The following is a 23,501-nucleotide window of genomic DNA, read 5'->3' on the forward strand; positions in this document are numbered from 1 at the left end:
TTTGATGCACAAAGATTGACATTAATATTCAGCAAGTATATCATTAAGAGAGACCCTGATTCAAGCTACTTGGTGTGGGTGAGGTGAATTAAAATCGAGGGCTCGTCCGGGATTTGAACCCGGGACCTCTCGCACCCAAAGCGAGAATCATACCCCTAGACCAACGAGCCAGTCTCATAGGAAAACTGACCATGGTAACTCGAATCCAACGCCTATTGTACTAATCACTCATGTGGCTGTTTGTTTCTTTTATAACAAACTTGTTGTATTTGTCTTTTAACAAGAGTATAGACATATTAAAAATGCATTTGAGCATGGAAAATATGCAATTATTGTATGTCGGTTCAATAAACATACATACAACAGACATATATAAAAATATTTTGTTCTTATTTAGAATTATTATGTAGCTTCTTACATATCCGATTTGTTGAAGTGCGCGGTCATGTGATGGTGATGATGAAAAATTGTTGCCCCCTTTATCATGAAAGTTGCCCATCCCTGGTCTAGAGTGTAGCCAGTAAGCTGGTGTACTCACGAGACAAACTTGCCCACCTCCACCTGGATGATGGGGTGTTGCAGCTGGACCTCCAGGAGCTGGTGGTCAGCCTGGCTGTGAGCTCCCGCTCCAGCCTTGCTGCTGTGGGGGGAGAAGATCCGCAATATCCCCATGTAGCTGCCCACCACCACCTTGTCTGCAAGGACCAGATACAACACAGAGATGAGGCAGATTGCCCTTTCGACGTGAATGTAATTTGAATTTAATTTGTGTAATTTAACTTAGAAAACAACAAACAAAGCATTCAAAAGATTTAAGATAACCTGCTACGACCCTATTGTGTTATCTACCAGCCAAGATTGATGGTGTTTTTTGGACATTTATATATTATAACATGCAATGAGAATTTTCTTTTTTTTTTTTTAACTTTAAGCCTTTTAATATTGCCTAGGCCCACATTTTTTAAATACAGCACTACATTAACTTGCTTTAAAGTTCAAAGTTTTGGGCTTTGATGACAACTGCTATTAAATGACATAGCTGCTATGTTTTGTCCTGCACTAATTAGTAAATGAACCATTAGCATATCAGCTGTTTCACATAACGTTACACAAAATCACACATAAAACTGACCGTGACCTGCGCCGCTGTTATCCACATCTCCCACACAGAGGCATCCCTGGTCAAACTCCTCCCCATCACCTAGGGTCGCAGACCACCAATCCCGGGCCTTGAAGAGAGACATGCTGCCTCTGACTGGACAGTTAAAGAAATAGTTAAAAATGATTAAAACAAGTCATATTGAGTCATATTGAGACTTTTATTATAAATCCCACGATTTCATTGTCACAAAGGTAAAAATGAAAAGAACTGCCCTTCAGATACAAATGGCATTGATCATTTGAAACATTAAATTATATTTATATTGATTGATAGATAACTGCAGGAAGGTTATTAATAAAAGCAGACTAGCTGGATTGGCCTGTATGCCGATACAATCCAGAGTGGTCTGACTTTGCAGTTACGAGCAGATTGCAGGTCACATGACCCAATGATCTTTAAGGTGAGTGCGGTTGGGTCTGGTCGGGTGGGGTGGCAAAGTAGGGAGGGGATTCAAGCAGCTTTCCTTCTTGCTAAATGCTGAGCAGGTGGAACAGACAGCTAATCCATTGAGCGAGGGAGAGAGAATGAGGATGCAAGAATAAACGGTAAAATGGTTGCATCTATGGAACATGGAGGGGTACCACCACTTATCAAGGAAAGTTTAATTGCACACCACTGATATCCAAAATGATCCAGAGAACTCAACATCCACCTAATTCGTTGTGAATTTTCCCGCCTAAGATAGGGCAAGTAGGCTTTGCATGGTGCAACCTGTTGCATTCATACTATACATGTCCAACTGAGACTGTAGCTTCAAACATGTGTAACTATAAGACCCGTCACGAGAGGCTTGCTTTAACAGACGGACAGAAACATAAGAGGATATGTCCATCAGAGTTTGTCATGACACTGAAGCAGCTCATGGGAGTATAAATGAGAGACTAATTATCCAGTTAGAATTTCGAATGACGAAGCTTGGAAAGACGTACGGCCACGTGTATAGCTTTAGTCGTTGAGTTTGAATCATAGTGTCAACAATTGTTTTACTATGGGAGAGGATAGAGACTAAATGGAAGAATAGTCTCATTAGATGGATGGGTGTCTGCAGGGCAGCGGTGTGGGACGCCGAGGGGGTGAATGGTGCAGCGGTATCCAGGTACGTTAAGCAGTCTTAAGGTCACCGCTAACCTTATTTGATTGAACCTTGATCAAATAACGTTAGATTTCACATAAGTAGGTTAGCTGGCTAATTAGCTAGCTCTACCAGGTGACTTGTTACAGAGCAACCCGCTACTAATCTCCGATGTGTACATGCTATCTAAGTAAACAAGATGCATTAGTCTGCTTGCATGTCTCTGTACCTTTAAACGAAGATGCTGGCTCGTTAAAAGGTGGACGTTTTCTTATTCAGACAAAAAAAAACATTTCTTGTGTCTTCCTAAGCAACTTGCTGAAGTCATCCCCTTGTTGTCATAGCACTGACGCTTAACGGTGAAGCCGACTCTACTGCGCATGCTCGGACTAAAGGAGGCTGGGAAAATGAGTTCATGGATTTACAAGGGCACGTCCCTCCGTTATTAGGTTGTAGGGTACAAACATTGTTTCAGTTTGTTAGTTAGTAATAATACGTAGGATAGATGGAATTGATGAGGTGATGGATGCATCGATTAACATTATTTCAATTGCTGACAATTATACACCGTGTCAAACTTAGTTAGTGTGTATTATAACTATACTATACAAAATGACTATAGTTATTTTGTGTTTGCCAATAACTTGACTTAAATGAATGTCATGGAAGTCAAAGAATGTACAGAGTTAATAGCTATCCATTCAAGTGTCAAACTTAGTTATAGAGTGTTTGATTATAACCACAGTTATTTTGTATTGTTTGCCTATAACAGGACTTAAATTAATGGCATGGAAGTCCAAGAATGTCCCTAAGTTAATTGCTATCTATTCAATTAAAACTGAGGGCTCGTCCGGGATTTGAACCCGGGACCTCTCGCACCCTAAGCGAGAATCATACCCCTAGACCAACGAGCCGGTACGTTAAACTGCCTAGCCATGGGTATAGGAATGCAACGCCACGTTGCATATGTTCTGAAGTTGTAAACTGGACTGTTTCAGGGCACATTGCGAAAATATACACGCTACTGCCATCTAAAGACCCTTTTCATGTACTGCAGTTGCAGTAGCAGCTCAAGTTTAAGTTTCCAATTTATGTAGTAGTTTCTAAGTAGTAGTAGTAGTAACTAAGATGTATACAGGACAAGCACGGATCTATACTTTAGGAAAGACCTGGCAATGAATAACACAACAATATGGACATCATCCCACATTTTATTCAGAGTATTGTTTTCCAAATTCTTAAACTGAACTATAAGAAAAGGCAACATGCAGGTGATAGCAACACATTTGAATCACATCTATACAGAGAAAAAACAACATAAGTAAGTTATAACAGATATAGTGTGAATTTAGGCACACAGACAGCACCTCATAAATATATATCACACATATCTTTATCTTAGAGGTAGTGTTTTAATTTGAATCTGGACTTTTTCAGTTGGAAAAAATTATCTTGTGTGAAAAAATAAACACGAAATATGACGTATGAGTATGGATCAGCTGCAGTCAACACCACTGCCGGTCCCAATCTCCCTCTACACAAAGGCATCCTCTGCACTTGTTTGTTGAATTCAAATGGGACTTAGAGGAAAATGACATAGAAGAGGCTTATCTCTGTTGTGAGAGATCTGCTTGTGGTGTTGAAGCAAGGCTGCTGTCAACAATACTTTATAGCGCTTTACAAGATGCATCCATCCTCACCACCAACAGCTGAACATTGACACCCATCTTGCTGATCAAGCCATCTCCCCAGTGGTTTTGTTTGAATATTGTGAAGACACTGCTAGACAAGTGTTTTGGTATTTACATCAGATGGTACTTTGGTTATTGCAATGACATTACAATTAGGTGTTGTCAACTACTGAGGAGATCAGGGGGCGTGTTGTGTACAAGTTCCACTCTCTCTGCCAAGTTAACAATCAATGAATTTCCCACTATGCCTTCTTAAACAAACCTGAGATCTCTGCAGATGGTGTACTGTAACCAGATGCCTGAATAAATAGACTGGGAGGTTACACATGGATCTTCGCCCGAGTGACCAGGGAAACATCCTAGTGGTTTTTCTGTTGCCAATATTTGAAAATAATATATTACTATTTTGTTATATAATTTTTCTGCCATCCATACTCTTTTGACGTTTTCAATTATATGCCTGTATAATATTATAACATACTTATTTGTGTTGTTTAAAAACTCCAGGTGTCCTGAATAAGAGAAACATTCCAGTGTCTTCTGATCATACCCTCATATTGTTTGGTTCCTATGCCAACAGAGCCATATATATATATATATATATATATATATATATATATATATATATATACACATCTTAAATGAAATGCCTACGAGGATATAAGTGGAAGGATATTAGCCGATAGGAAGACATTCTACAATACATGCTGGGGAGACTGACCAATAGGAGAGCCATTATTCAGTTTATGATATGCAAACCTGCATTGATGCATTGATACAAGCATTACAATATCAAAAATAATCACATGAACGATACAAGTATCAATGTGCAAATAATAAGAGTTCATGTCTTTTTTTTCTTAAGAGTTTTCTTTTTATAATACAGGTCAAACAGAACATAGGTGACGAGTGTAACAAACTAAAGCAGACACACAAAGACAGACGCTCGTGGGTGGGGGTTCTTTTAAAAGAGTTCACCGAGGAGTCAAGGAAAGAAGTCTTTTCAGGAGGACGAGCCAAGGGCCATTCAGTCTGTGCTGCTGCAGTTGATGACAGCCTCAGACCGATCAGGGGCATGGGAGAGGCCACCTAGTGGTCGTCGTTGGGATGTGGGTAGGGCCTAGGGGGCTGCAGCAATATCTCAGTCTTGGACCACTGCCATTGCGACCGGGGTGGTCTGGGCAGTGTGTAGTGTGGTGGGAGGAGGAGCAGTGGGGTTGTGATTATAGAATCTTCTGCAGGATGGCGTTGGGCACCTCCAGCGTCTCATCCTTCACCAGCACAATGTCGTAGGAGTTCAGGTACTTGTCCAGCAATTCGTCCACCTGGTGTGATGAGGACGAATTATTCACCATGGCACTGGACTATAGAAGAAGAACAACATCTAGCCTGGGAACCTTGCACTTGGTTCTATGGACATCTTTACTGTACCGACGGCAATATATTGTTTCACTTCTTATGACAAATGTACTTATTGTAAGTCGCTTTGGATAAAAGCGTCTGCTAAATGCCCTAAATGTAAATCTAAATGTAAATGGAACCAGACCAATCTGTGAGCTCAAGTTTTATTTGCTTATTTGCGCTTTCTCCCCGGTTAGTACCTTGTCGTTGAGGAAGCCGATCTTCAATATGTTCTCCCGGTTGGGCACGCCGTCGGCCATGTTTAGGTCTCCCAGGGAATCGCCCATGAGGATGATATTGCTGTTGTCCTTGAACTGCTTGAAGTACTCTGTGTTGCGCAGGGCCCCATCGTGCTTGTTGTACACGTGGATCAGCTCTCCCTTGAAGCCTTTCAGGATGCCCTGGAGGGGAGGGAAAGGAAGGGAGGGAGGGAGGGAGTGAGAGAGAGATACATGAGCATTGAACTGATGCAAGTTGGTCGGTCTTCACTGAAGCAACATTACACGAGGGGGTCTGCTTTGCTGTAATTATTGGTTTTGCCACAGAATTATACCACACAATCTAGATATAGCCATATTTCGGGGCAATTCGCTCTCAAAATAAATGAGTGGTTGGTAGTTGTATCTGGTTGTATCTGTTCCCCTGGAAATACATGTCAGTCTGACTAATACCCGGAAAAAATCGGCCACGTCCGTAAACTCCTATGCAACGCAAGCAGTAGTTTACTAATCCAGCCAGTAGGACAGAAATTCGTCCCTGTTTTAGTATACCGACTTGTGTCCGAGATATTAAAGACCCTACCCAGTGCATGTCCGTATTTTATAGACCTGATAAAAACGGTGATTAAAAAGGTAATAACAATTCTGTTCTCCTGCTAAAAACGGTAATCATGAAAGATACAACATATAGTAACCTAATAGAGAGATCAAAATAACTGCTTCCCCTGTGAGTGACCTTGTAATCCTCGATGGCAAATGCTAATAGTAGTAGACTTGGACTTAGCTCAGGGGGCTTGGAGCCAGCATGCTTTGAGATGCCATTGCGGGGTGCAGTTACCATACAAACATCAAGGAGGATGACTCGAAAACTCAGTGTAAAATCATATCGGAGCAGAGCCTAGCATAGAATAGCTTGCTTAGAGCCTGGGGAGAGGCAAGTGTCGCAAAGAGCCATCGCTCCTCTCATAGAAAATGAAAAAAGGGCACGGCCAAGATCCATGCTGATCATGAAAAGGGCCTTTAGACTCACAGCTCCGGACACTAGTCAATACACCCCAGTGGTCCCACTATGAGGAGTGTGTGAAAGCCATGGGAAACTCACGTTGTCGTCAAAGTCCATGAAGTTGGAGACCACCTTGACGTTGGGGAGGTAGACCCCAGCCTGCCTGATGATCTCCTCCAGCACGTCCCCCAGACCCGCAGAGAAGATGAACACGGGCACACTGTGCTGCTGGAGCCGGTCAAAGAAGTGCTCATAGCCCTCCCTACACACACACACACACACACACACACACAGAGTTTGCGACGATACTAAACTACTAAGGACTGCCGTGTAAAGGAGGGCACATGGAAACAGCCACAGGGTGTTGGAGCCTGAGGTGGGAGTAGTACCTGAGGGCTGCGTCTGACTCTCGCACCACGTCGGGCAGTTTGTCCTTCTGCAGCCTCTGCTCCACCAGTAACGTGTGGGACTTAAAGTACCTGGAACAGACCGAGAGAGTGTGTGTGTGAGTTATGTAACTTTTTTTGTGCATTGGTGTGTTTGTTGAATAAATGCATGGCATTTTATGTTTGTGTGCAGGTTGTGAGAATTTGAGATATGCAAGATGTAAGGAGTTGTGTGCACGCGTTTGTTATATAAGATATTGTGTGTGCATGTGCGTGTGTGTCTCACCACTCCACCATGAAGGGGTACTTCTCCTCCATCGTGAGCTGGGGGTCGATCTCAATAGGATAGTATTTATTCTTCAGCTGTAGAAGCTTCTCTCTGCAGTCCTCCGTCACTAGCTTACAGTTATCAATAATATCTATACACACACACAAACAGACACACACACAAACACGATATAATGACAGTAGGGCTGTGCAATTAATCAAATTTTGATCACGATTCCGATTCTTGGGGCAAACGATTTCCAAATGAATAAAATCGAGAATGAATCGAGAAAAAAAAAAAAAAAAAGTTGGATTCTGAAGTTCAAGACAAGTTCATTTCAGTGAGTTCTGAGTATGATGGGCCAGGCCAGTCCTTCCAGCCTTAATCCATTACTGGATCAATTTACAGAATGCAATTTGTTGAGTGTCAACAAACTGTGTACAAAAAACATTAGATTAAAAATGTGTCAGTGCACTAAACACGAGAAAGTTAATTTAAGTTTATTTAAGTTGTTCTGTCTTATTTGATTTTCTAGTATATTTATTTTATTCATTGAAAGTTTTATAGAAATTACAGAACAGCTGGATACATATTTATTTGTACATTATTTTCAATTTGAACATTTTCTATTTTTTTATTTGAACATTTTGTGTAGTTTAAGAATTTTGAAAACTCTGTTACAGTGAGTTTTTTTTTCCGAAATGCCGAATAAATGCATTTTATTTTCAAACTCAATAAGAATCGTTTGAAGAATCGTGATTTCAATCTTGACCAAAAAAATTGTGATTCTAATTTTTTCCAAAATTGAGCAGCCCTAAATAACAGCCTGCCAACAGGACTATTTACTGATGCAAGTCAACAATAGAGCATTGGTGAGAAGGAGAGACACACACACACACAAACCAATACTCACTGTGACATGTTGGGCAACGTTTTCCATTGACGGCAAACTTGCTTAACGTCATGTCGAAATCTGTGATGATCTGCACAAGATGCGTGGTAAAACAAATCATCTTATCACCAAGGACTTCATGGCATAGTCACACATATTGAAATCACATCTGGCTAGACTGAGCCTGACACCCAAGCCTGAGCAATTTAAAACAAGTGCAAAAAGCTACATCTGGGTTGAATACACTATGCTTCACCCCACAGTGTGCATAACACAGTCCTTACATGTGACCGTATTTAAGTATATCAGCAGACTGTACAATACACAACTGTTAACCACTAAGATGTGCGGCCCCACACTACCACTACTAGGTGGCACTGTCTCACCAAAAGAGCAAAACTGATCATTTCTCCAGACTAGCAGAAGGCAAATCAAAGTCAGGGCAGCCAGATGTAAAGTGTAGCTAGGATACCTGTAGTTTGGAGGCTCCTCCTTTGATCAGGCTACAGATGATCTGCTCCACCCTCTCCGGGTCCTTCATGTGTACCGTGTTCTTCTCAAACTGAGGCATCTGCACACACAGACAGACATGGTTCATGGTTAGGTTAGTGCCTAGTGCCGATCATGCAACACAATTCAACTCTGGCTTTTTGCCTAAGTCAGCAAAATTTAATATACATAATTTTAATCCATGAATATATACGTTCCTTATTGTACTGCCTCCAAATATAGCAAGTTCACACTTGTAGGCATTCCAGCTGTCTCAGACCGTTTGTATAAGTGGAGATATTTTTATTTCAAGTTGGAGGGCCCTGCTCCTATTTTTCCTCAACATGTAATCAGCATCCATAATGGGCATTTATTCATCCAGGCCTACCATGCAGGTACCACCTTAGTCTAGTACTGTCCAATCCATCCACATGGCTCTTTGCCATGAGCTTGCTCACAAACACAGTATCAACGTCTGACCATCCATTCCCATCCGTGCGTGCGTGTTCCTGTGCACGTGTGTGTTTTGCCATCACTGGAGGTGGCTAAACTAGTTTACCAGAAGAGCTAAGAGCTTTCCAACAGCTAAATAAAGGTACAAACGCCTGCCCTCCCTGCACTGCAGTAACACGATTCTTGGCCATTGCAGAGGAACAGCTGCTGTTCCCCCGCTTGCCCCCCCACCCCAACACCCTTGGCCAACCGTCTAAAACAAAATAAGATAACCACACTCACACACACAGCCTGTCCCAAGGCAGGGGAGAGACATAGGCCTGTCAACCCCGCTGGTACACACAGCAGGAAAACATTGCATAAGGGGAAGAAGAAAAGGTCGCGAGGGAAGGACTTCATTGCATGGGAGCTCTTCGTCGCCATGGTGGCATTTTCACTGAGAGACAGAGAGAGAGAGACCAAGGTGTTTGAGAGAGGCCGAGAGAGAGAGGCATATCTGTACATGATCAGAGAAGCTGACCGGAGAAAGGCATGTGGTACCACACAAGGCTCTACACAAGTGGAATTATTTGGATGACCATGTCTACTATTAGGATTATTTCGATTTGATCGATTGACCCACAAACTGCTGGGACAGTATTCTGTGGTCCGAGTTGGACTGTGTCCTCCTAGAAGACTTGTGGTAGATCTCTGTTCCTACGGGGGCTTGCTTGCTTTTGTCTGGATTACTCAAGGACTGAACAAGCTAACAGGGGCAGGCAGCTGCTTTTCCTTTTCATACTTTTTAATTCATTTAAGAGGAGGCTGCCAAAGCAGCCTCTCGTTGTGCAAAACAAGCTGCTCCTAGAATGCTAATACTAACCAAAAATGCTGCTGCGCATGTGTGTGTCTTAAAATAAGTGTGAGCGAATGCGTCTGTAATTAACATATACAACAGTCTGACCTACGATTACACAATTGCTATGGTCTCTAGCTGGTCGGGTTTATCTGATGTGAGCAAGATATTTACTCATCATATAATATCCATCACAATATATACACTTAATCCACTCAACACTACAAGCCCTGTCCGACCCATATCTTAATGATGCACAGCATCAATACTAAAAGGGCAAATATCTTCTGTGTGTTTTAAACGTATTCCAGTATTATGCTGGTGGAGGTTGGTAAGGACCAGTTTCTAGCCAAGCCTTGGTTCATGAAAAGGTAATGAGTGTTTTTTGTTTGTGTGTGTGCTTGATGTGGTATGCTGCTGATGCATGTGTGTAATTGGACACCGATGACCTCTCCATAGCTAAGGCGATGTACTTGCATAATCAGAACTGGAGCCAAACTCTCCAACCACCACGCCCGGAGAGCAGTCAATGTTGTGCTTGAAAGCAAGGCGGGCAGAGTTGTTGTTGTATTGAGCGGTTACACACAGTGCCAAGCCATAGTAGCTTTCAAACAAATGCAGTAAAGATATACGTGTTTGAACGTGTAAAAGGTGAAGAATAAGGAGAAAGAATGTAAGACAAAGAAAATAAGAGTTAGCGCAAGAATCCCTTCTGTAGATTCCAAGAATTCCTCTGCATTTGGGAATGTTATTTCTCTCTGCTCATGAACATGACCAGATTTTTGGAGAATTGACCAGAACACGACACATTGAACATGACCTGAGAATTTAGACCAAGCCAAACCTGGTGTAAGCCAACCTGCAGGGCGAATACGGTGTCCACTGTGTTTCAGGAAGGTAACTGACTTCTGCTTTATCCTGTAGTCATAGCAATGTGCTCTTAATCAACTGAAATCAAATGCTGGAGTGAAACCCCTTATGAATCCTCAAGAGTCAAGCAACAGAGGACAAATGAGCATAAAGAATTAAATTGTACTTTTATCCATAGAATCGTTCCGTTATCTAATGTACGTATGAAAACATTCGAGCGCACAAGCTTACCTCAGCTTTGTTGTCCAAACCAAACCAGAAGAAAAACGTATCTGCCTGAGGAGGGCTTTTATTGCCACGGAAACAAGGGGGTGTGGCCCAGAATAGCTTAGAGAAAAAAGACCCTCCCCCTTCTTGCTGCAGTCAAATAAAGTAGACACACATACACACACCCAAGATATTTAAGCAATAGTATTTGACGCATGTCAACACATGAACACACACGCACACGCACACACACACACTTTTTGACATATCCATGTGTTTTCCCGGTTGAATCACAAAAGCAATTTCATTGGACAGAGTCCAAGTAGCGTCAAAGTAGTGTATTTGCGTATATTCGCGTAACGCAATCTGACGGATCCGTCGCAAAGTTGAACATTTCTCAACTTTTTGACGCAGGCAACGGAGCCGACGGAACGGACGGTCCCACAATGCATTTCTAGAGCGCCCGATGCAAAGTCAATGACATCTGTCAACGGACGTGTGCAGTGTGAACGCGGCGTGATGCAAGATAACAATAGCGCATGGGGGATAATGAGGGAGAGGGTTTTTGAACAGATTTGGAATGGGGCCAGTAGAGGCGAGGTGTGTCATCTGGCCTTGTGTGAAAGCAGTAACCTTTGAACCCAGCACTGTTCTGCAGCTCATGTCCTCTGCACTCGCTTCACAGGAAACACAAACCTTGCTGTATGATGAAGAGAATGGGTTACAGGGCTACCAACGGGTCAACCACTCGTTGACAGGCTTCTCCTTCAGCCTGACGTAAATTTGTAAATTTGTAAATTAGAACTGCATGTAAATTAGAACTGCAGGACAAACAGGACTGGGATTAACAAACCAGAAAATGTCCAAGAGCCAAAACTGAGAGGCACAGAAGCAGTATTTTGTATTGTATTGTATCCTTCCATACACTTAGTGAAGACCATTATTATTACCGTTATTAAGTCCCTTTAACCTTCTTTGTATTCTGCTGCCACATACAAATATACAACAAGAATGCTGCTTTTTATAACCCTTTCCAACAGTTGTTTAAATTGCGTGTTCAACATTTCTCCACATTCCTTAGCTAATCAACAAAAGCTTAAAGTCAATTGGACCCTGGCTTGGTTTGTGAGAGGGTTCAGAGGTGACCACTGAATACAGCATGTGACTGAACATGTTTCTTTTTTGTGCATTGAGCTAAACTGTGACTGTTGCAATGTTGTCCATGCTGATTGCTGACCTTGGCATGGAATGCCACCGGCTATTGAGAAATCGTACCTGGTGTACTTATACCTGGAACCTGTAATTGAAATTTCCTATTTATCTTTACTTAGCTTTTTCAAGCCACAACCGGTCGGATGATGACAAGGACCTCTTGTTCAAAGTCTTATGGCTACCTTTACTATCACTAACAAGCACATCTGCTGAAGAATCAAGTAGCGTTCCTGCAAGGCCTTAGACTGTTGTAAACCTCTAGAAAAATTCTGTGACACAAGTACGGGGGCTCACTCATGCTAAAGAGGAGAATGGAATGTATGCAATCATTAAGGTATTGATTTGTTTGAGATTTTAGGGAGATTTATAAACACATTTCATGAAGGTTTTTGGTATTTAACACCATATTTTTTTTGTCTGTTCCTTGAAGTGCTGGAAGCTCAAGACTGAACCTTGGTCTAAAAGTGTGCAATATGCACTAAGGCCCATCCAACTCCATTTTTATAATGGCTTTTGTCCAAAGATATACAATTAGAGCACACAGCAAGATACTTCAAGCCAACCCTATCTCACTATATAGAATACAATTACAACCATAAAGGGAAGGTATTGTTTTGTGCTTCCAAGTGGACAACTTTAATAATATATAATTATTTTCAGGTATTAATTGCAAGTTTAATTTTAACTAAAGGAAACAGGTAGTAGTTTCTAATTGTTGTATGATTTAATGAAAGGGGTGGGATTAAACAAGTGTATACTTCTTCCCAATCCTTTTCAAATGTGTTAAGAAGAAAGGAAGCATATTTAAAATAAATTTCAATAAAAAAAAAAAAGGTAGATTGAGTTGAATCAGGGGGCCAGCCCTATATGAGGGAGCGAGGGACAGAGTCATGCGCCTCTCATGGTCAGCGTTCACCTACATGCATCCAGCTGTTGCATCACGTTACTAGCGCCACTATAATCTTGGATCCAGCAGTCCTTATACGTATGTCATAGTAAAACTTCTTGCTGGAGACGGTTTAGAGCCTGGGCCGGCACCCAGAAAGAGAAGGAAAGGAGTTACACCATGTTTCCTATGTTGTTACAAAGAGAAACTGATATGCGCGGATATAGATAAAGCTTTCAGAAGGGGATCTTATTGCTACAGTGTTCAGTCTACACCAGTGGTTACTCACCTTTGATTTTCACCTCATATGCATTGCAAACCGTCATTTTCTTTATAAATATACATGCAGTATCTAAAAAACTTTATGGCCAGTGGAGCTTGGATGTGAGTGTAATGCAAAATAGCGGTTGCATAGGCACCCCGACGCCACCAGGGGGACCCCGAGGTACCGTTTTCCCTATTTGTTTAGTTTTCAATTTTATTTAAAAAAAATGTCATTACATTTTTTGAAAGTATTTTTTAGGATTTATTGTGGCTTCCCAAACAACATGTCTTTCTGTTTAAACCGCATAGAGGCTGTGCAGTACCAGGGCTCTAACATAAGGGGCACTGTTGGAGGTCAGGGGCACAGCCACAAATACCCTGACCAAGGTTGAAGCTCAAGCTTTGACAGAGGAGGTCATACCACTTCCAAGTAAACCAGGTGAGCAAGCACCAGCAGTCTGCCACAATGCAGCTTGATGGGGCAGTTGACCTCCTCATGAACCTCACTGACAAGATACAGAGACACAGGCTTTGCTGCAGCTCAGGCCTCTGCTAAAGACATGGGTGAGGAGTTGAATGTGGAGGCTGTGCTTAAAGAGAAGAAGCTTAGAAGTACAAGGAAACACCAATAAAGCCCCAGACAAGCCTATCTGAGATGCCATGAAGAGGCTAGAAATTGCATTCTTTAATGTGCTGGTAGAGGTGGACACCACCATTGAGTCATTGAAAAAGGAACAGTTTGAAACAATGGGAGAAGTGTGAGAACAATATTTGGAGCGCTGCTTAACTTCAAAGAATTGGATGGTGAGGTATTGTCCAACCATTGCGACGAGTTCTGCAGCACATTAAGCACTGGAGATGAAGATGACATTGATGGAAAGGAACTGGCTCTTGAAATTAGCAACTTGCCAAGCCTGCCTTCGGATGACATAACTGCACTGGAGCTTCTCTCCTTCATCCACAAAATGCAGCTGAAGGAACTGTACCCGATCTGTGGATTGCCCTGCAAATGGCCCTGAGATCATGACCACAGTGGAGAGGAGCCTTTCAAGGCTAAAGCTCATTAAGACCTACCTGAGGTCACCCATAGGACAGGATCGCCTCAGTGAACTTGCTATAAACAGCATCAATCAGGAGATCGGCAAGCAGCTATCGTATGACAACATTATCGACGACTTTGGTCATGACACATGCTGAATTGCTGATGTGCACCCGCACATGTGCACAACAGCACAGAGCAAGCTCACATCAGCATCTCATACATACAAACACTGCACCATGTACGCGCACATCAACATAGTGTTCGTCACACACACCTCAGCACAGCTGCTGATGGCAGATGTGCAGTTGGCCTTGGTTGGACCGGACTGTGCAGAACCCAGATAATTTCTGAAGAACCCTTATGTTTTCTTTTAATTAAATGCCATTAAACCAGGACCGCCCCATCACCTGTAAGCCTCACCACCTACCAGCCCCACCTCCTACTAGTAGTGACCATCTTATGCAACCATTATGGAGCACATCACACTATGAGAAATGTTTCCAATGCATAACCATCAACCCTTCCTCACATACATTTGGCCCATCCCAAAACAAAAAGCCCTAAAGTATAAAATCTCCCTACTGTGTGGCTCTGCTGATTTGCTAGCCCTGATCGCTGTCCTTACACTTTGAGGGACGCCTGGTTTGAGTACTCTATTGTATTTCCTACAACAGGACACTTTAGTGACAAGGAAGGAAATATTTGCAGCCTTTACGGTCATATCCTGTATAAAACCAACTGCGATACTGACTGCGTCCCCCGTCCGCATTTCCCCTATCAGCCCGGGCCACATTGTATTGTTGCCGTTGTCATGGTGAAAGCCCTCTGATTAGATGTCTCCCAAGTAGTCTGTCTGTCGTTACTATTGTCGAACTAAATATAGTGTGTAGTTGTCATCATCAGTTCTGATAACCTAACTTAGCCAATAATAAGGATTCTGTCTATATAGTGGCCATTTTTTCATCAAAAAAGTTACAACATATCATGGGTCTCTCTTCTCTCTTTCTATGGACTTTAAAACATAGCTGCAAACTCTCACCTATGGAACGTGAGACTCACGCAAATGACCCTCTAGTTGCAGAACGTTTTGGGATCTGGGCGTGGCCAAACGCAGACAGAGCCAGGCGCGTTATCGAAATAACGCAGGCCACATCAATTGCCTTTCATCGTGATAAGATAGGGAAAGTTTACAGTGACATTAGTAGTTCATTAAGGGTAAATCATCTTTATAGACATCAATAGACCTACAATAAAATGATCTTGGGTTATTTGAATACATCAAATTCATTCGATTCAAGTTCAACAGATAAATAGTATATCATATAATAACATACAAATACTATGAATCCATACTTGGTATATAACTTTGAGGATAACACCCCATAAATCTTTGGCCTTAGCTGAACCTGCCCCAAAGTTGGAGCTCTATGAAAGTGACATGTTGGATTTGAGAACCCTCTAGTGGGCATCAGGGAGAAGTGCAGAGAGGAGCCACACTTGAAATCAAATATAACGTGCAGGATAGTGTAATGATTAGGGTGTTTGACTTCCAGCTGAGAGCATTTTGGTTCAAACCACAATATAAGAATAATACAATACAAGAATCCTGATCCCTACCAGCTAAATCATGAAAGATCCTATCAATACAAATCTGCGGCAAGTAGCTTTGGATAAAAAAATAGTAAATAGTAATGTATTATACACACAGCATTGAACAACAGCCTAACAATAGCATACAACACATATATAGCTTCTACTGGGACTTAACCAGATAGACATTACAAAATAGGTTAAATAGCATGGGGTTTGTGGTTGAATTTGCTATTTAATGTGTATCTGATAAATGATCAACAATTTTGTAAAAAGACAGACAATGTATTTTTGACATGAGACAGCAGAGGAATTGGACAGGGCTTTGGGGCGGATGTTTGTCCATTCTCCCCAGGGCCAGGCAGTGTCATCAAACACAGATGTTCTTCACACTGGCCTCTGCCACTGAACTAATGCACAGACAGGAAGTTCTACACGTACCAGGCATGTAGGGGGGGTGACCCCATTTGTTCACCGCCGTATTTAATAGTCAAATCATCATGAGAGCACATTCTAGACCATTAGTCTAGATGGATACACAGGAAAACAAACGTCTAAAGTTTGGCAGCATTTCGAAATAATTAAAGATGACCAAAAAAAGTTAAATGCAAACTCTGTCAACAGCAGCTGTCATATCAGCTGTGAGTAAACAGTAGTTATGCTAAATTGAATTGTGCTGCATTTGTTCTATGCTGAAACACATCAGAACATGTATTCAGCATTTGTATCATCAGTCAAATGCTACATTCTCTTCATCGATGAGGGCCGGTCTCTACTATTCCACAGAGATAAGCCACGTTTGATTTTGTAGATGTATTACATAGATTACGGTATATATTATTAGCCCATATAAGTACTCTGGGAATGAGCAATATACTCACTCCCCAATTCCCCTGGATCCGAACATTAACCAATCACATCTGTGTATCTGATATAGGCGGGCCAAAAGCATTGCTGATTTACCGACCAGATACGGCAAGAGTCTTATCTATTGGTTAGCTCCGCTGGTCTGGATACGTCACCCCTTGTATTCTTCTGATTGGTTGTGTTATCCAATTGCGTGCAGTGATATTTTCAAACATAATTTTCATTACTCGTTGCCAGACCCTACAGCTTTCCAGATGTGGGTCTGGATTTCCAGGCTAGTATATGGCTAATAGTAGTCCATCTTTTCTGTCAAACTGAATGCAGCTGCTGACATGAATGGACATGAACATTGCCTTCCTTTTGTGAAAAGTGAATATGTTGAGGGGTTAGGGATATGGTAATTTAGCAAAGGCGCTGCTCCACGCCTATAGACAACTGTGGGAAACCACATGACCACAGCAATGAGGCCTATTACCAAAAGACAGATTCAGGTATCGTTCATTATTCACACACACCTTGAACTAGCGAAGTCAACCTAGGAAACATGGTTTGGTAGAATACGAGTGCTTTAAGCTGCTGTTCGGTATGCCACGGAATGCAGTGATTTCACAGTGTTTTTTTTATATGTGAGATGGGGGTTTCTGCCAGTAGGGGACCAAGTTATAACTGAGCCGTGTAGCCTGACATCGCCAGACCAATTAGACCAAAATACCTCTGCACGATAGCCCTACAATCAGAGCAATGTAACATGTGACACATCAGCGGCAGCCATCTTGGTTGTTTTTCAAAATGCCTCAACAGCACTCCCATAAGGCACTCCTCCGTGTTTGATACACAATCATTGTATCAAACACACCTTATATTAGATACACCGCTATGATTGGCCCGACCTGGGCCAAGTGTGCAGGAAATCGGTCTGTACGGGAAGGGGGGCCTGATGCATAAGCCAGAGCAAATAAAACATGAGCTTGCAGATTTGTCTGGTTCCGGTTCTGGTTCTGGTTGTTGCCGCCGTATTAGTGCCTACATAAAAAATAACAAAATAACATGAGAAATGGGAAACATAAGCCATACCATGAGAAGAATAAACCTAACTGGAGAGTTACAATGAAAGGTAAAAAGATGACCAGTCCTTTACTCACTGGCTCTTTGCAGTTTTTCCTGAAAAACACAGGCAACCCAAACATACCTTGGACTGAACCAGGCCAACCTGCAGCCAACTACCCTCAAGTTTCCACGTAAAATCACTATTAAACTTTGGCCATTTCCACACTAACGTGAGGGAATTTCCCTCCCACAGTAAACAGTGTTCCCCCACCAAAAACATATATTTCAAAGCATTTAATCGAAGGCCATCAGGCTTGTCTGATGGTCGATGTCATGTCAAGGGGACTGCAATATACTTCCATGGCTATCTGCCATGTATCTCTCTAGACAAGATACCAGGTATACAAAGACCTTATGTAATAACCATATAACTGCCACATACAACAAGAGCTAAAGCCCACCACACCCCAGTGGCATTCTTTAGCCATTAGTCACTTGTTGTAATCATTGAGATCCCAGCTTCAAATAATGAACCAGTGAATTTACTCAGTTATTGCTGATCCTCTTATCCAGAGTATCACTAGCATCAGTAGAATAACGAAAAACGTTTCGATAACAGTGACCAAGCATTCGACTTAACAAAGTCAGCGTCGGCACAGTCTTTCCATGGTACTTTTATTGACGGTTACTTGACAAAATTACGTGTTTCAATCAGGACCACAAAACACACACCGCAAATACTGGTTTAGAATAGATATAGTAGTAGCATTTATACAATAAACCGATACAACAGTTTTCTCTGCTGTGCGTTGTGTGCGTGATTCCGTTTCAGAACAGTACACAGAGTACAAAACAGCTGGACAACTACGACTGGCTTTGCAGCGTCTGGCTGTCGGACAATACTATGCAAACCAGAGTGCTGGACGCCTTGCTCACATTACACTAACTAACGTAACCAAGAATGTGTTTCACACACCGGTTTGAATAAGATGTGGATGCTATTGTATTTATTGCTATAGCATATTAGTTGTCAAAGACGTAGAACAATGTTATTGATGAACGTTACGTTTTGGAACAAGCTAGCTAATGACCTCTACCCAACCGTTGATATTTTGGTCGGAATCTGCGGCTGCGCAGTGCACACCACAGACGCATGTAGGATCCACTCACCATCTCGATGATTCGTGTTTTCTTTCCCGCTCGCTTCTTCTTGGCGACGATATATTGTGCGAGAACCACACCACCAAAGAGAACACATACGCTAGCGCTCGCCGCGGCCCCAACTTTCACCACGGCTGTCTTATCCATGGCTATTCCGCTTCTTCCGCAGACGTCCCAGCGAGTGGTGTCCTCAAGTCAACATGGTCCCTCCCTCAGTGAGGTAGTGGAGATGTGCGCCTATAACATGACTTTACCATTTCCAAGTTCAACGGGGTGACACTGTAGTTTCTCTACCGTCCGAAAGATTAATCTGAAAACATATAACGTATTAAAGATAATTACAATCATTATTCGTGAAGAAAATAAGTATTTTGAAAAATGTGTTCGTGAAGAACAATTCTAAAATGTCCGGAAGAAAGATCCGGATGAAAATGGTACGGACCACATCCATGGCAACGGCCCCCAACATAAACAGATGCTGGATTTGACTAAATTCAATTAAAATGAAATTTTTCGAAAGTTTATTCTAATTTTTTTTTTTCTGACCCCTTCGTTGGATAGACACCATCATCAACTGATTTCAGTAGAAGTGCCTCTAGAGTGTAGTCCAAAATATAATATGTGGAAGTCTGTTGGCAGAGAGTGGTGGTGAATTAAGCCAATTATCTCGGAATAACTGAAAAGCAGATACAAAATAAATGAAGGACTAATTATCTTTAACTATAGAGTCTGATAACCATTTAAATAAACATACATTGTGGAGACCAATACATCACTGTATTCACATAGGCTATTGCAGAGAAATACCAAATATAAAATAAAATCATGTGTTAGTGTTAGTCATTTGCTGGCAGGTATGCTATCTTGTAGTACAATTTGGAGGTGTGCTAGGACGTATAGATTAAAGCCAGGAACCACTCCAGGCACAACTTGGGAGGATGGGTGGCCCATAGGGATTCAGCTACTTTGAAACCAAATCTTGTTAAAAGTTTGTAAGTCTATTTGTGTTTAGGGTTCACACAAATATTGAATGAACCTGGACTCTTCAGGTCATACAAACTCATAAAGACACATTTCCTGTAGACACAACACTGAATTGTCTTTTTTCAAAGAGCACAAACTGAACACATATCTGAGGGTTTAGGGTACATTTATTCTCCAAATAGTTGAAATAAAATAAACAAATCATATGTATTGTCTCTTCTGTAGTGTTGTGTGATCTACAGATTTACAATTTTAAAAGCAAAAGACTAGGGGAACAGAATTAGGAATACGCAGAGAAGCACAGTGGAGTAAGAGAAAGAGCGTGAGAAAAAAAGAGGTCTTGTGACTGTCTTAACAGAAAGCTTTTATAGCCTACAGCATTGCTGTTAATAAATAAACACATTTAGCATGTTAAATGGCTTTCAATTGGGAAATATTACTAACCAAAATACTCAGTTCCACTACAGTCTCCTTGGTTTTGATGATTTCCATATTTCATACCATTTAAGTGATCTATCTCTAAAGAATGCAAAGAATCCTTCGTCGACTTAGGATCAGGAAAGTGCCTGAACCTAAATGTATTTTCCTTTTGCTTAAATTATAACATAATAAAACGGGGATTCAGGAATTGTCTCAGATACATGAACAGTGAACAAGCAGTCCAAGACACTTTTTTTTTAGCTGTGGTCCCAATAACCACAGTCATCACAACAAGCGGCATCATCGTCTTCAGAACGTGTTGATCCTCTACTCCACAGGTCGGATCCCCTTGGATTCTTCCAGCTGCCTTAGGGTCTCATCCCATTGGGTGAACTGCTTGGACAACAGGAACATCTGCCAACCAGAGCAAAGGGATCAGAGGATGCAGTAACCGAGAGTCATATGCTGACCAACAAGTGATGCAGAAATATATGGTTTTATCTTTACTCCTCAAGTTCAACTGGAGCGTTCAGCGTTGCGTCTAATGAGTATTCTGTCTGGTTTTTCACTCTAGGCTCTGGGCCACATTGCCACCAGACCATTGGGTCCGATGGCTCGAACAACTAAATAAAATCGGAGAGCATCAGTTGATTGATAAATGGTGTACTCTAGCGTCAACTCACTAAATGATGACATCATTCTTTGTGCATAGATTTTTCTCAATCCACAGAGAAAGGGTTTTTGATGGGCCCTGTGGCAGTTGAAGACAGCCCATGCTGGTTTGTTTAATTTAAAGGTTTAAACAATAATTTGACAATTAAAATAGTTTGATGCAATTCTGCTTTGGTTACATTAAATGTAAACAGTAACACTTACCATTTTGTTGTACTCCTCAAAGAGCCTCTTTACCTCAAGGGATTGAGCATCAGTCTGGTCCTGGCGGAGAGAAACACACAAAGGATGCTTTTTTAACACAAGGTCTAATAAGACATAAGTGGACTAATATTATTAAGTCTGAACAGAGCCTATGCTTCTAGAAGAATGTATATGAGATAGAGATTTAAAAAAAGAATCAACAGTTGTACCTGTTGTTTGATATGAAGCTGTGACAGCCGCTGTAGTTTAGTGGCGTGCTCTGGTACATCTGTGATTAACAAACGCAAACAGGGATAAACACATGGAACACAGAGCATAGAACCATTGTCACACTGGGTTTAGAGGAAGAGGAAATGCCTTTGTATTTCTTCCTATTTTGAGGTACTACTACTGGTAGATGACTGGTTTGGAAAGGGGAACCAGAATCACGTTGTTAGCACTTGATTATGGGATCCTGAGTCCTGACTATATCAATCGGTAAAGCATGCAATTTACAGTGTGGGGTGAAGGCCACCCATCCTAACAATGTATACCCTCAATGTATTGTGAGAGACCCTTCGGCGGGTCCGCCAAATGGCATTCATTTTTTCAGCTTTCGTACTAACATAGGACGTGATTTGTCTCCTTCACTGTTATCTTGGGTAAGGGCCTCACCTCGGATGTAGTTGCTGTCCAGCAGGGGCTGTAGGCTGCTGACCTGCTCTAGCAGAGCAGCCTGGGAGAGCAGGAAGTCTTCCTCTGTGGATGAAAAGCAAAAACAAAACAAAACAATGACATTATTAAGAGTGCCAGAAATGTGCCGGAAATGTTGTTACAGAAGTTTACAGTCACAATGCCACGCCAGATACAATGGTTATGTCGGTAGAGGCCTTACACTTTTTTCTATAAAAAAATTATAAATGATTGACAACATTACTAGGCAATGCAGACATGCAGAATGTTAGAAAACGCATTTAATCATTCTCATCATTTGACTGTGAAAATGTGTCAGACAACTTTTTAAAATAACTTTTATGCAGCTATTTTACACAGTTAATATATTTGCAGAGTTGTGAGAATGCAGAGATGTGCCCAACGTGTGAAAATGTGAACGATGAGGGAGGCTTGCAATTTGGTCTCTTGTTTCTCACCTGCTAGGATGAACTCCAGCTTCATGGCATCTGGGACTGTGATGTGGTCCGTGAACTGAGGGTCCAGGTATTTCAACAGGTCCTCAACTAGAGCAAAACAACAAAATATATGAAACTGTCTGAATTTGTGAGTTTGCGACCAATCATAGAAGAAAGTGCTTATCTGTATCCCTTCATTAGACTCCAGAATGATGTCATTTGATAAAAGTTTGATTTATTTTGTATTCATTTTATCAATGCCTTAATTTCAATGTGTACTTCAAATCAATTGTTGAACTGCCCTTAAGATATGCTTCCCTTTCCATTGGAGAGCCCCAGTTTCAAATAGCAGACACTGAATTAGCACATTGCTTTCATGTAAACTAGAGAATGCTAACAAATGAAGTGCCTACAAACTTGTACAAATACTTCGTAGTGAGTTAAGACAAGAAGGCCTTTATATGAACAATGCGCTCTATTGATCAGCTCCAATCCATTGCCACCCATGTTCTTAAACTCACTCTTCTTGTGCAAGATCTTCACGCGCTCCCTCTTGTTGGCAGTGTTTGCCAGTGCTGCTTGGATCCTCGACAGAGACTCCGTGCACTACAATAAAGGCAAAAAAGAAAAACAAAACGCTAAGCACTTGACACAACAACAGTCCTGTTCTTATTTATTTAATACTAGGTGTCTTTTAATCGTTTATTGAACATGTTTAGTAGATGGAGATGTAAGGATTTCAAAAAGGGCGTTCACTGACAGCAAAGCAAGCTCTCTGCTGTTAGCTTGGCATGGCTAACATCAAATGACTGCTTGTCTCGTCATCGCCTGTCAACCACCTGGACTAACCTTCACTACTTTTCCACCTTTATTCCGCCGTTCACCGTAAATAGAACTCTCCAACTCCTGAATCCGCATTTCCAGACTATCCATTTCAACCTTGTTCTCCATACCGCTGCTGCTTCTGCTGCTGACCACAACAAAACGAACAGCCTGAAATGACGTCGATTGCTAAAGGACGTCGCGTACTGATGAGGCGTCAGCAGTTGAACGTAACATCCGCCATAGTTGTGGAATAAACGGCACCTATGTCATG

General features: G+C 41.7%; 3 protein-coding genes and 2 non-coding genes across 6 annotated transcripts in view; all 5 read right to left on the reverse strand.

Annotated features, from left to right (window-relative positions):
• Positions 1-2,549, reverse strand: part of bbs9 (Bardet-Biedl syndrome 9) — a gene marked incomplete at its 3' end in the record, with an annotated part of 66,344 nt that extends 63,795 nt beyond the window's left edge. Inside the window, exons 1-3 of the mRNA XM_084471939.1 lie at positions 2,464-2,549; positions 1,133-1,255; positions 539-695 (exon numbers count right to left, since the gene is read on the reverse strand). Of these exons, the coding sequence (XP_084328065.1) occupies positions 539-695; positions 1,133-1,244 (269 nt within the window). The 5' untranslated portion in view covers positions 1,245-1,255; positions 2,464-2,549. The remainder of the gene's footprint in view (positions 1-538; positions 696-1,132; positions 1,256-2,463) is intronic.
• On the reverse strand, positions 99-170 carry AC3HAE_022452 (transfer RNA proline (anticodon UGG)). The gene has a single exon. It is a non-coding gene; the product is annotated as a tRNA-Pro (tRNA).
• Positions 2,550-3,076: 527 nt separating the features above from the next.
• Positions 3,077-3,148, reverse strand: AC3HAE_022455 (transfer RNA proline (anticodon AGG)). Its single transcript has one exon. It is a non-coding gene; the product is annotated as a tRNA-Pro (tRNA).
• Positions 3,149-3,431: 283 nt separating this feature from the next.
• nt5c3a (5'-nucleotidase, cytosolic IIIA) lies at positions 3,432-19,215 on the reverse strand. Of its 2 annotated transcripts, XM_084472116.1 has the most exons (9): positions 10,972-10,984; positions 9,318-9,471; positions 8,566-8,664; positions 8,115-8,184; positions 7,220-7,352; positions 6,937-7,026; positions 6,647-6,809; positions 5,527-5,727; positions 3,432-5,250 (listed from the first exon to the last, which is right to left on the reverse strand). In XM_084472116.1, exons 2-9 carry the CDS (start codon positions 9,456-9,458, stop codon positions 5,149-5,151), a joined length of 999 nt encoding a protein of 332 aa, XP_084328242.1. In that variant the 5' UTR covers positions 9,459-9,471; positions 10,972-10,984; the 3' UTR covers positions 3,432-5,148. The 2 variants fall into 2 exon arrangements, with proteins under 2 accessions (XP_084328242.1, XP_084328243.1); XM_084472117.1 differs by lacking the exons at positions 9,318-9,471; positions 10,972-10,984 and adding an exon at positions 19,026-19,215.
• A 934-nt stretch (positions 19,216-20,149) lies between these two features.
• dctn3 (dynactin 3 (p22)) lies at positions 20,150-23,385 on the reverse strand. Its single transcript, XM_084471231.1, has 7 exons — positions 23,255-23,385; positions 22,927-23,011; positions 22,427-22,513; positions 21,951-22,034; positions 21,506-21,564; positions 21,297-21,356; positions 20,150-20,834 (listed from the first exon to the last, which is right to left on the reverse strand). The coding sequence occupies exons 1-7, from the start codon at positions 23,354-23,356 to the stop codon at positions 20,748-20,750; spliced, it is 564 nt and encodes a 187-aa protein (XP_084327357.1). The 5' UTR covers positions 23,357-23,385; the 3' UTR covers positions 20,150-20,747.
• Between the last annotated feature and the right edge of the window lie 116 nt (positions 23,386-23,501).

Source organism: Micromesistius poutassou (genome assembly GCF_964030765.1).
Source record: "Micromesistius poutassou genome assembly, chromosome: 8".
NCBI lineage: Eukaryota > Metazoa > Chordata > Actinopteri > Gadiformes > Gadidae > Micromesistius > Micromesistius poutassou.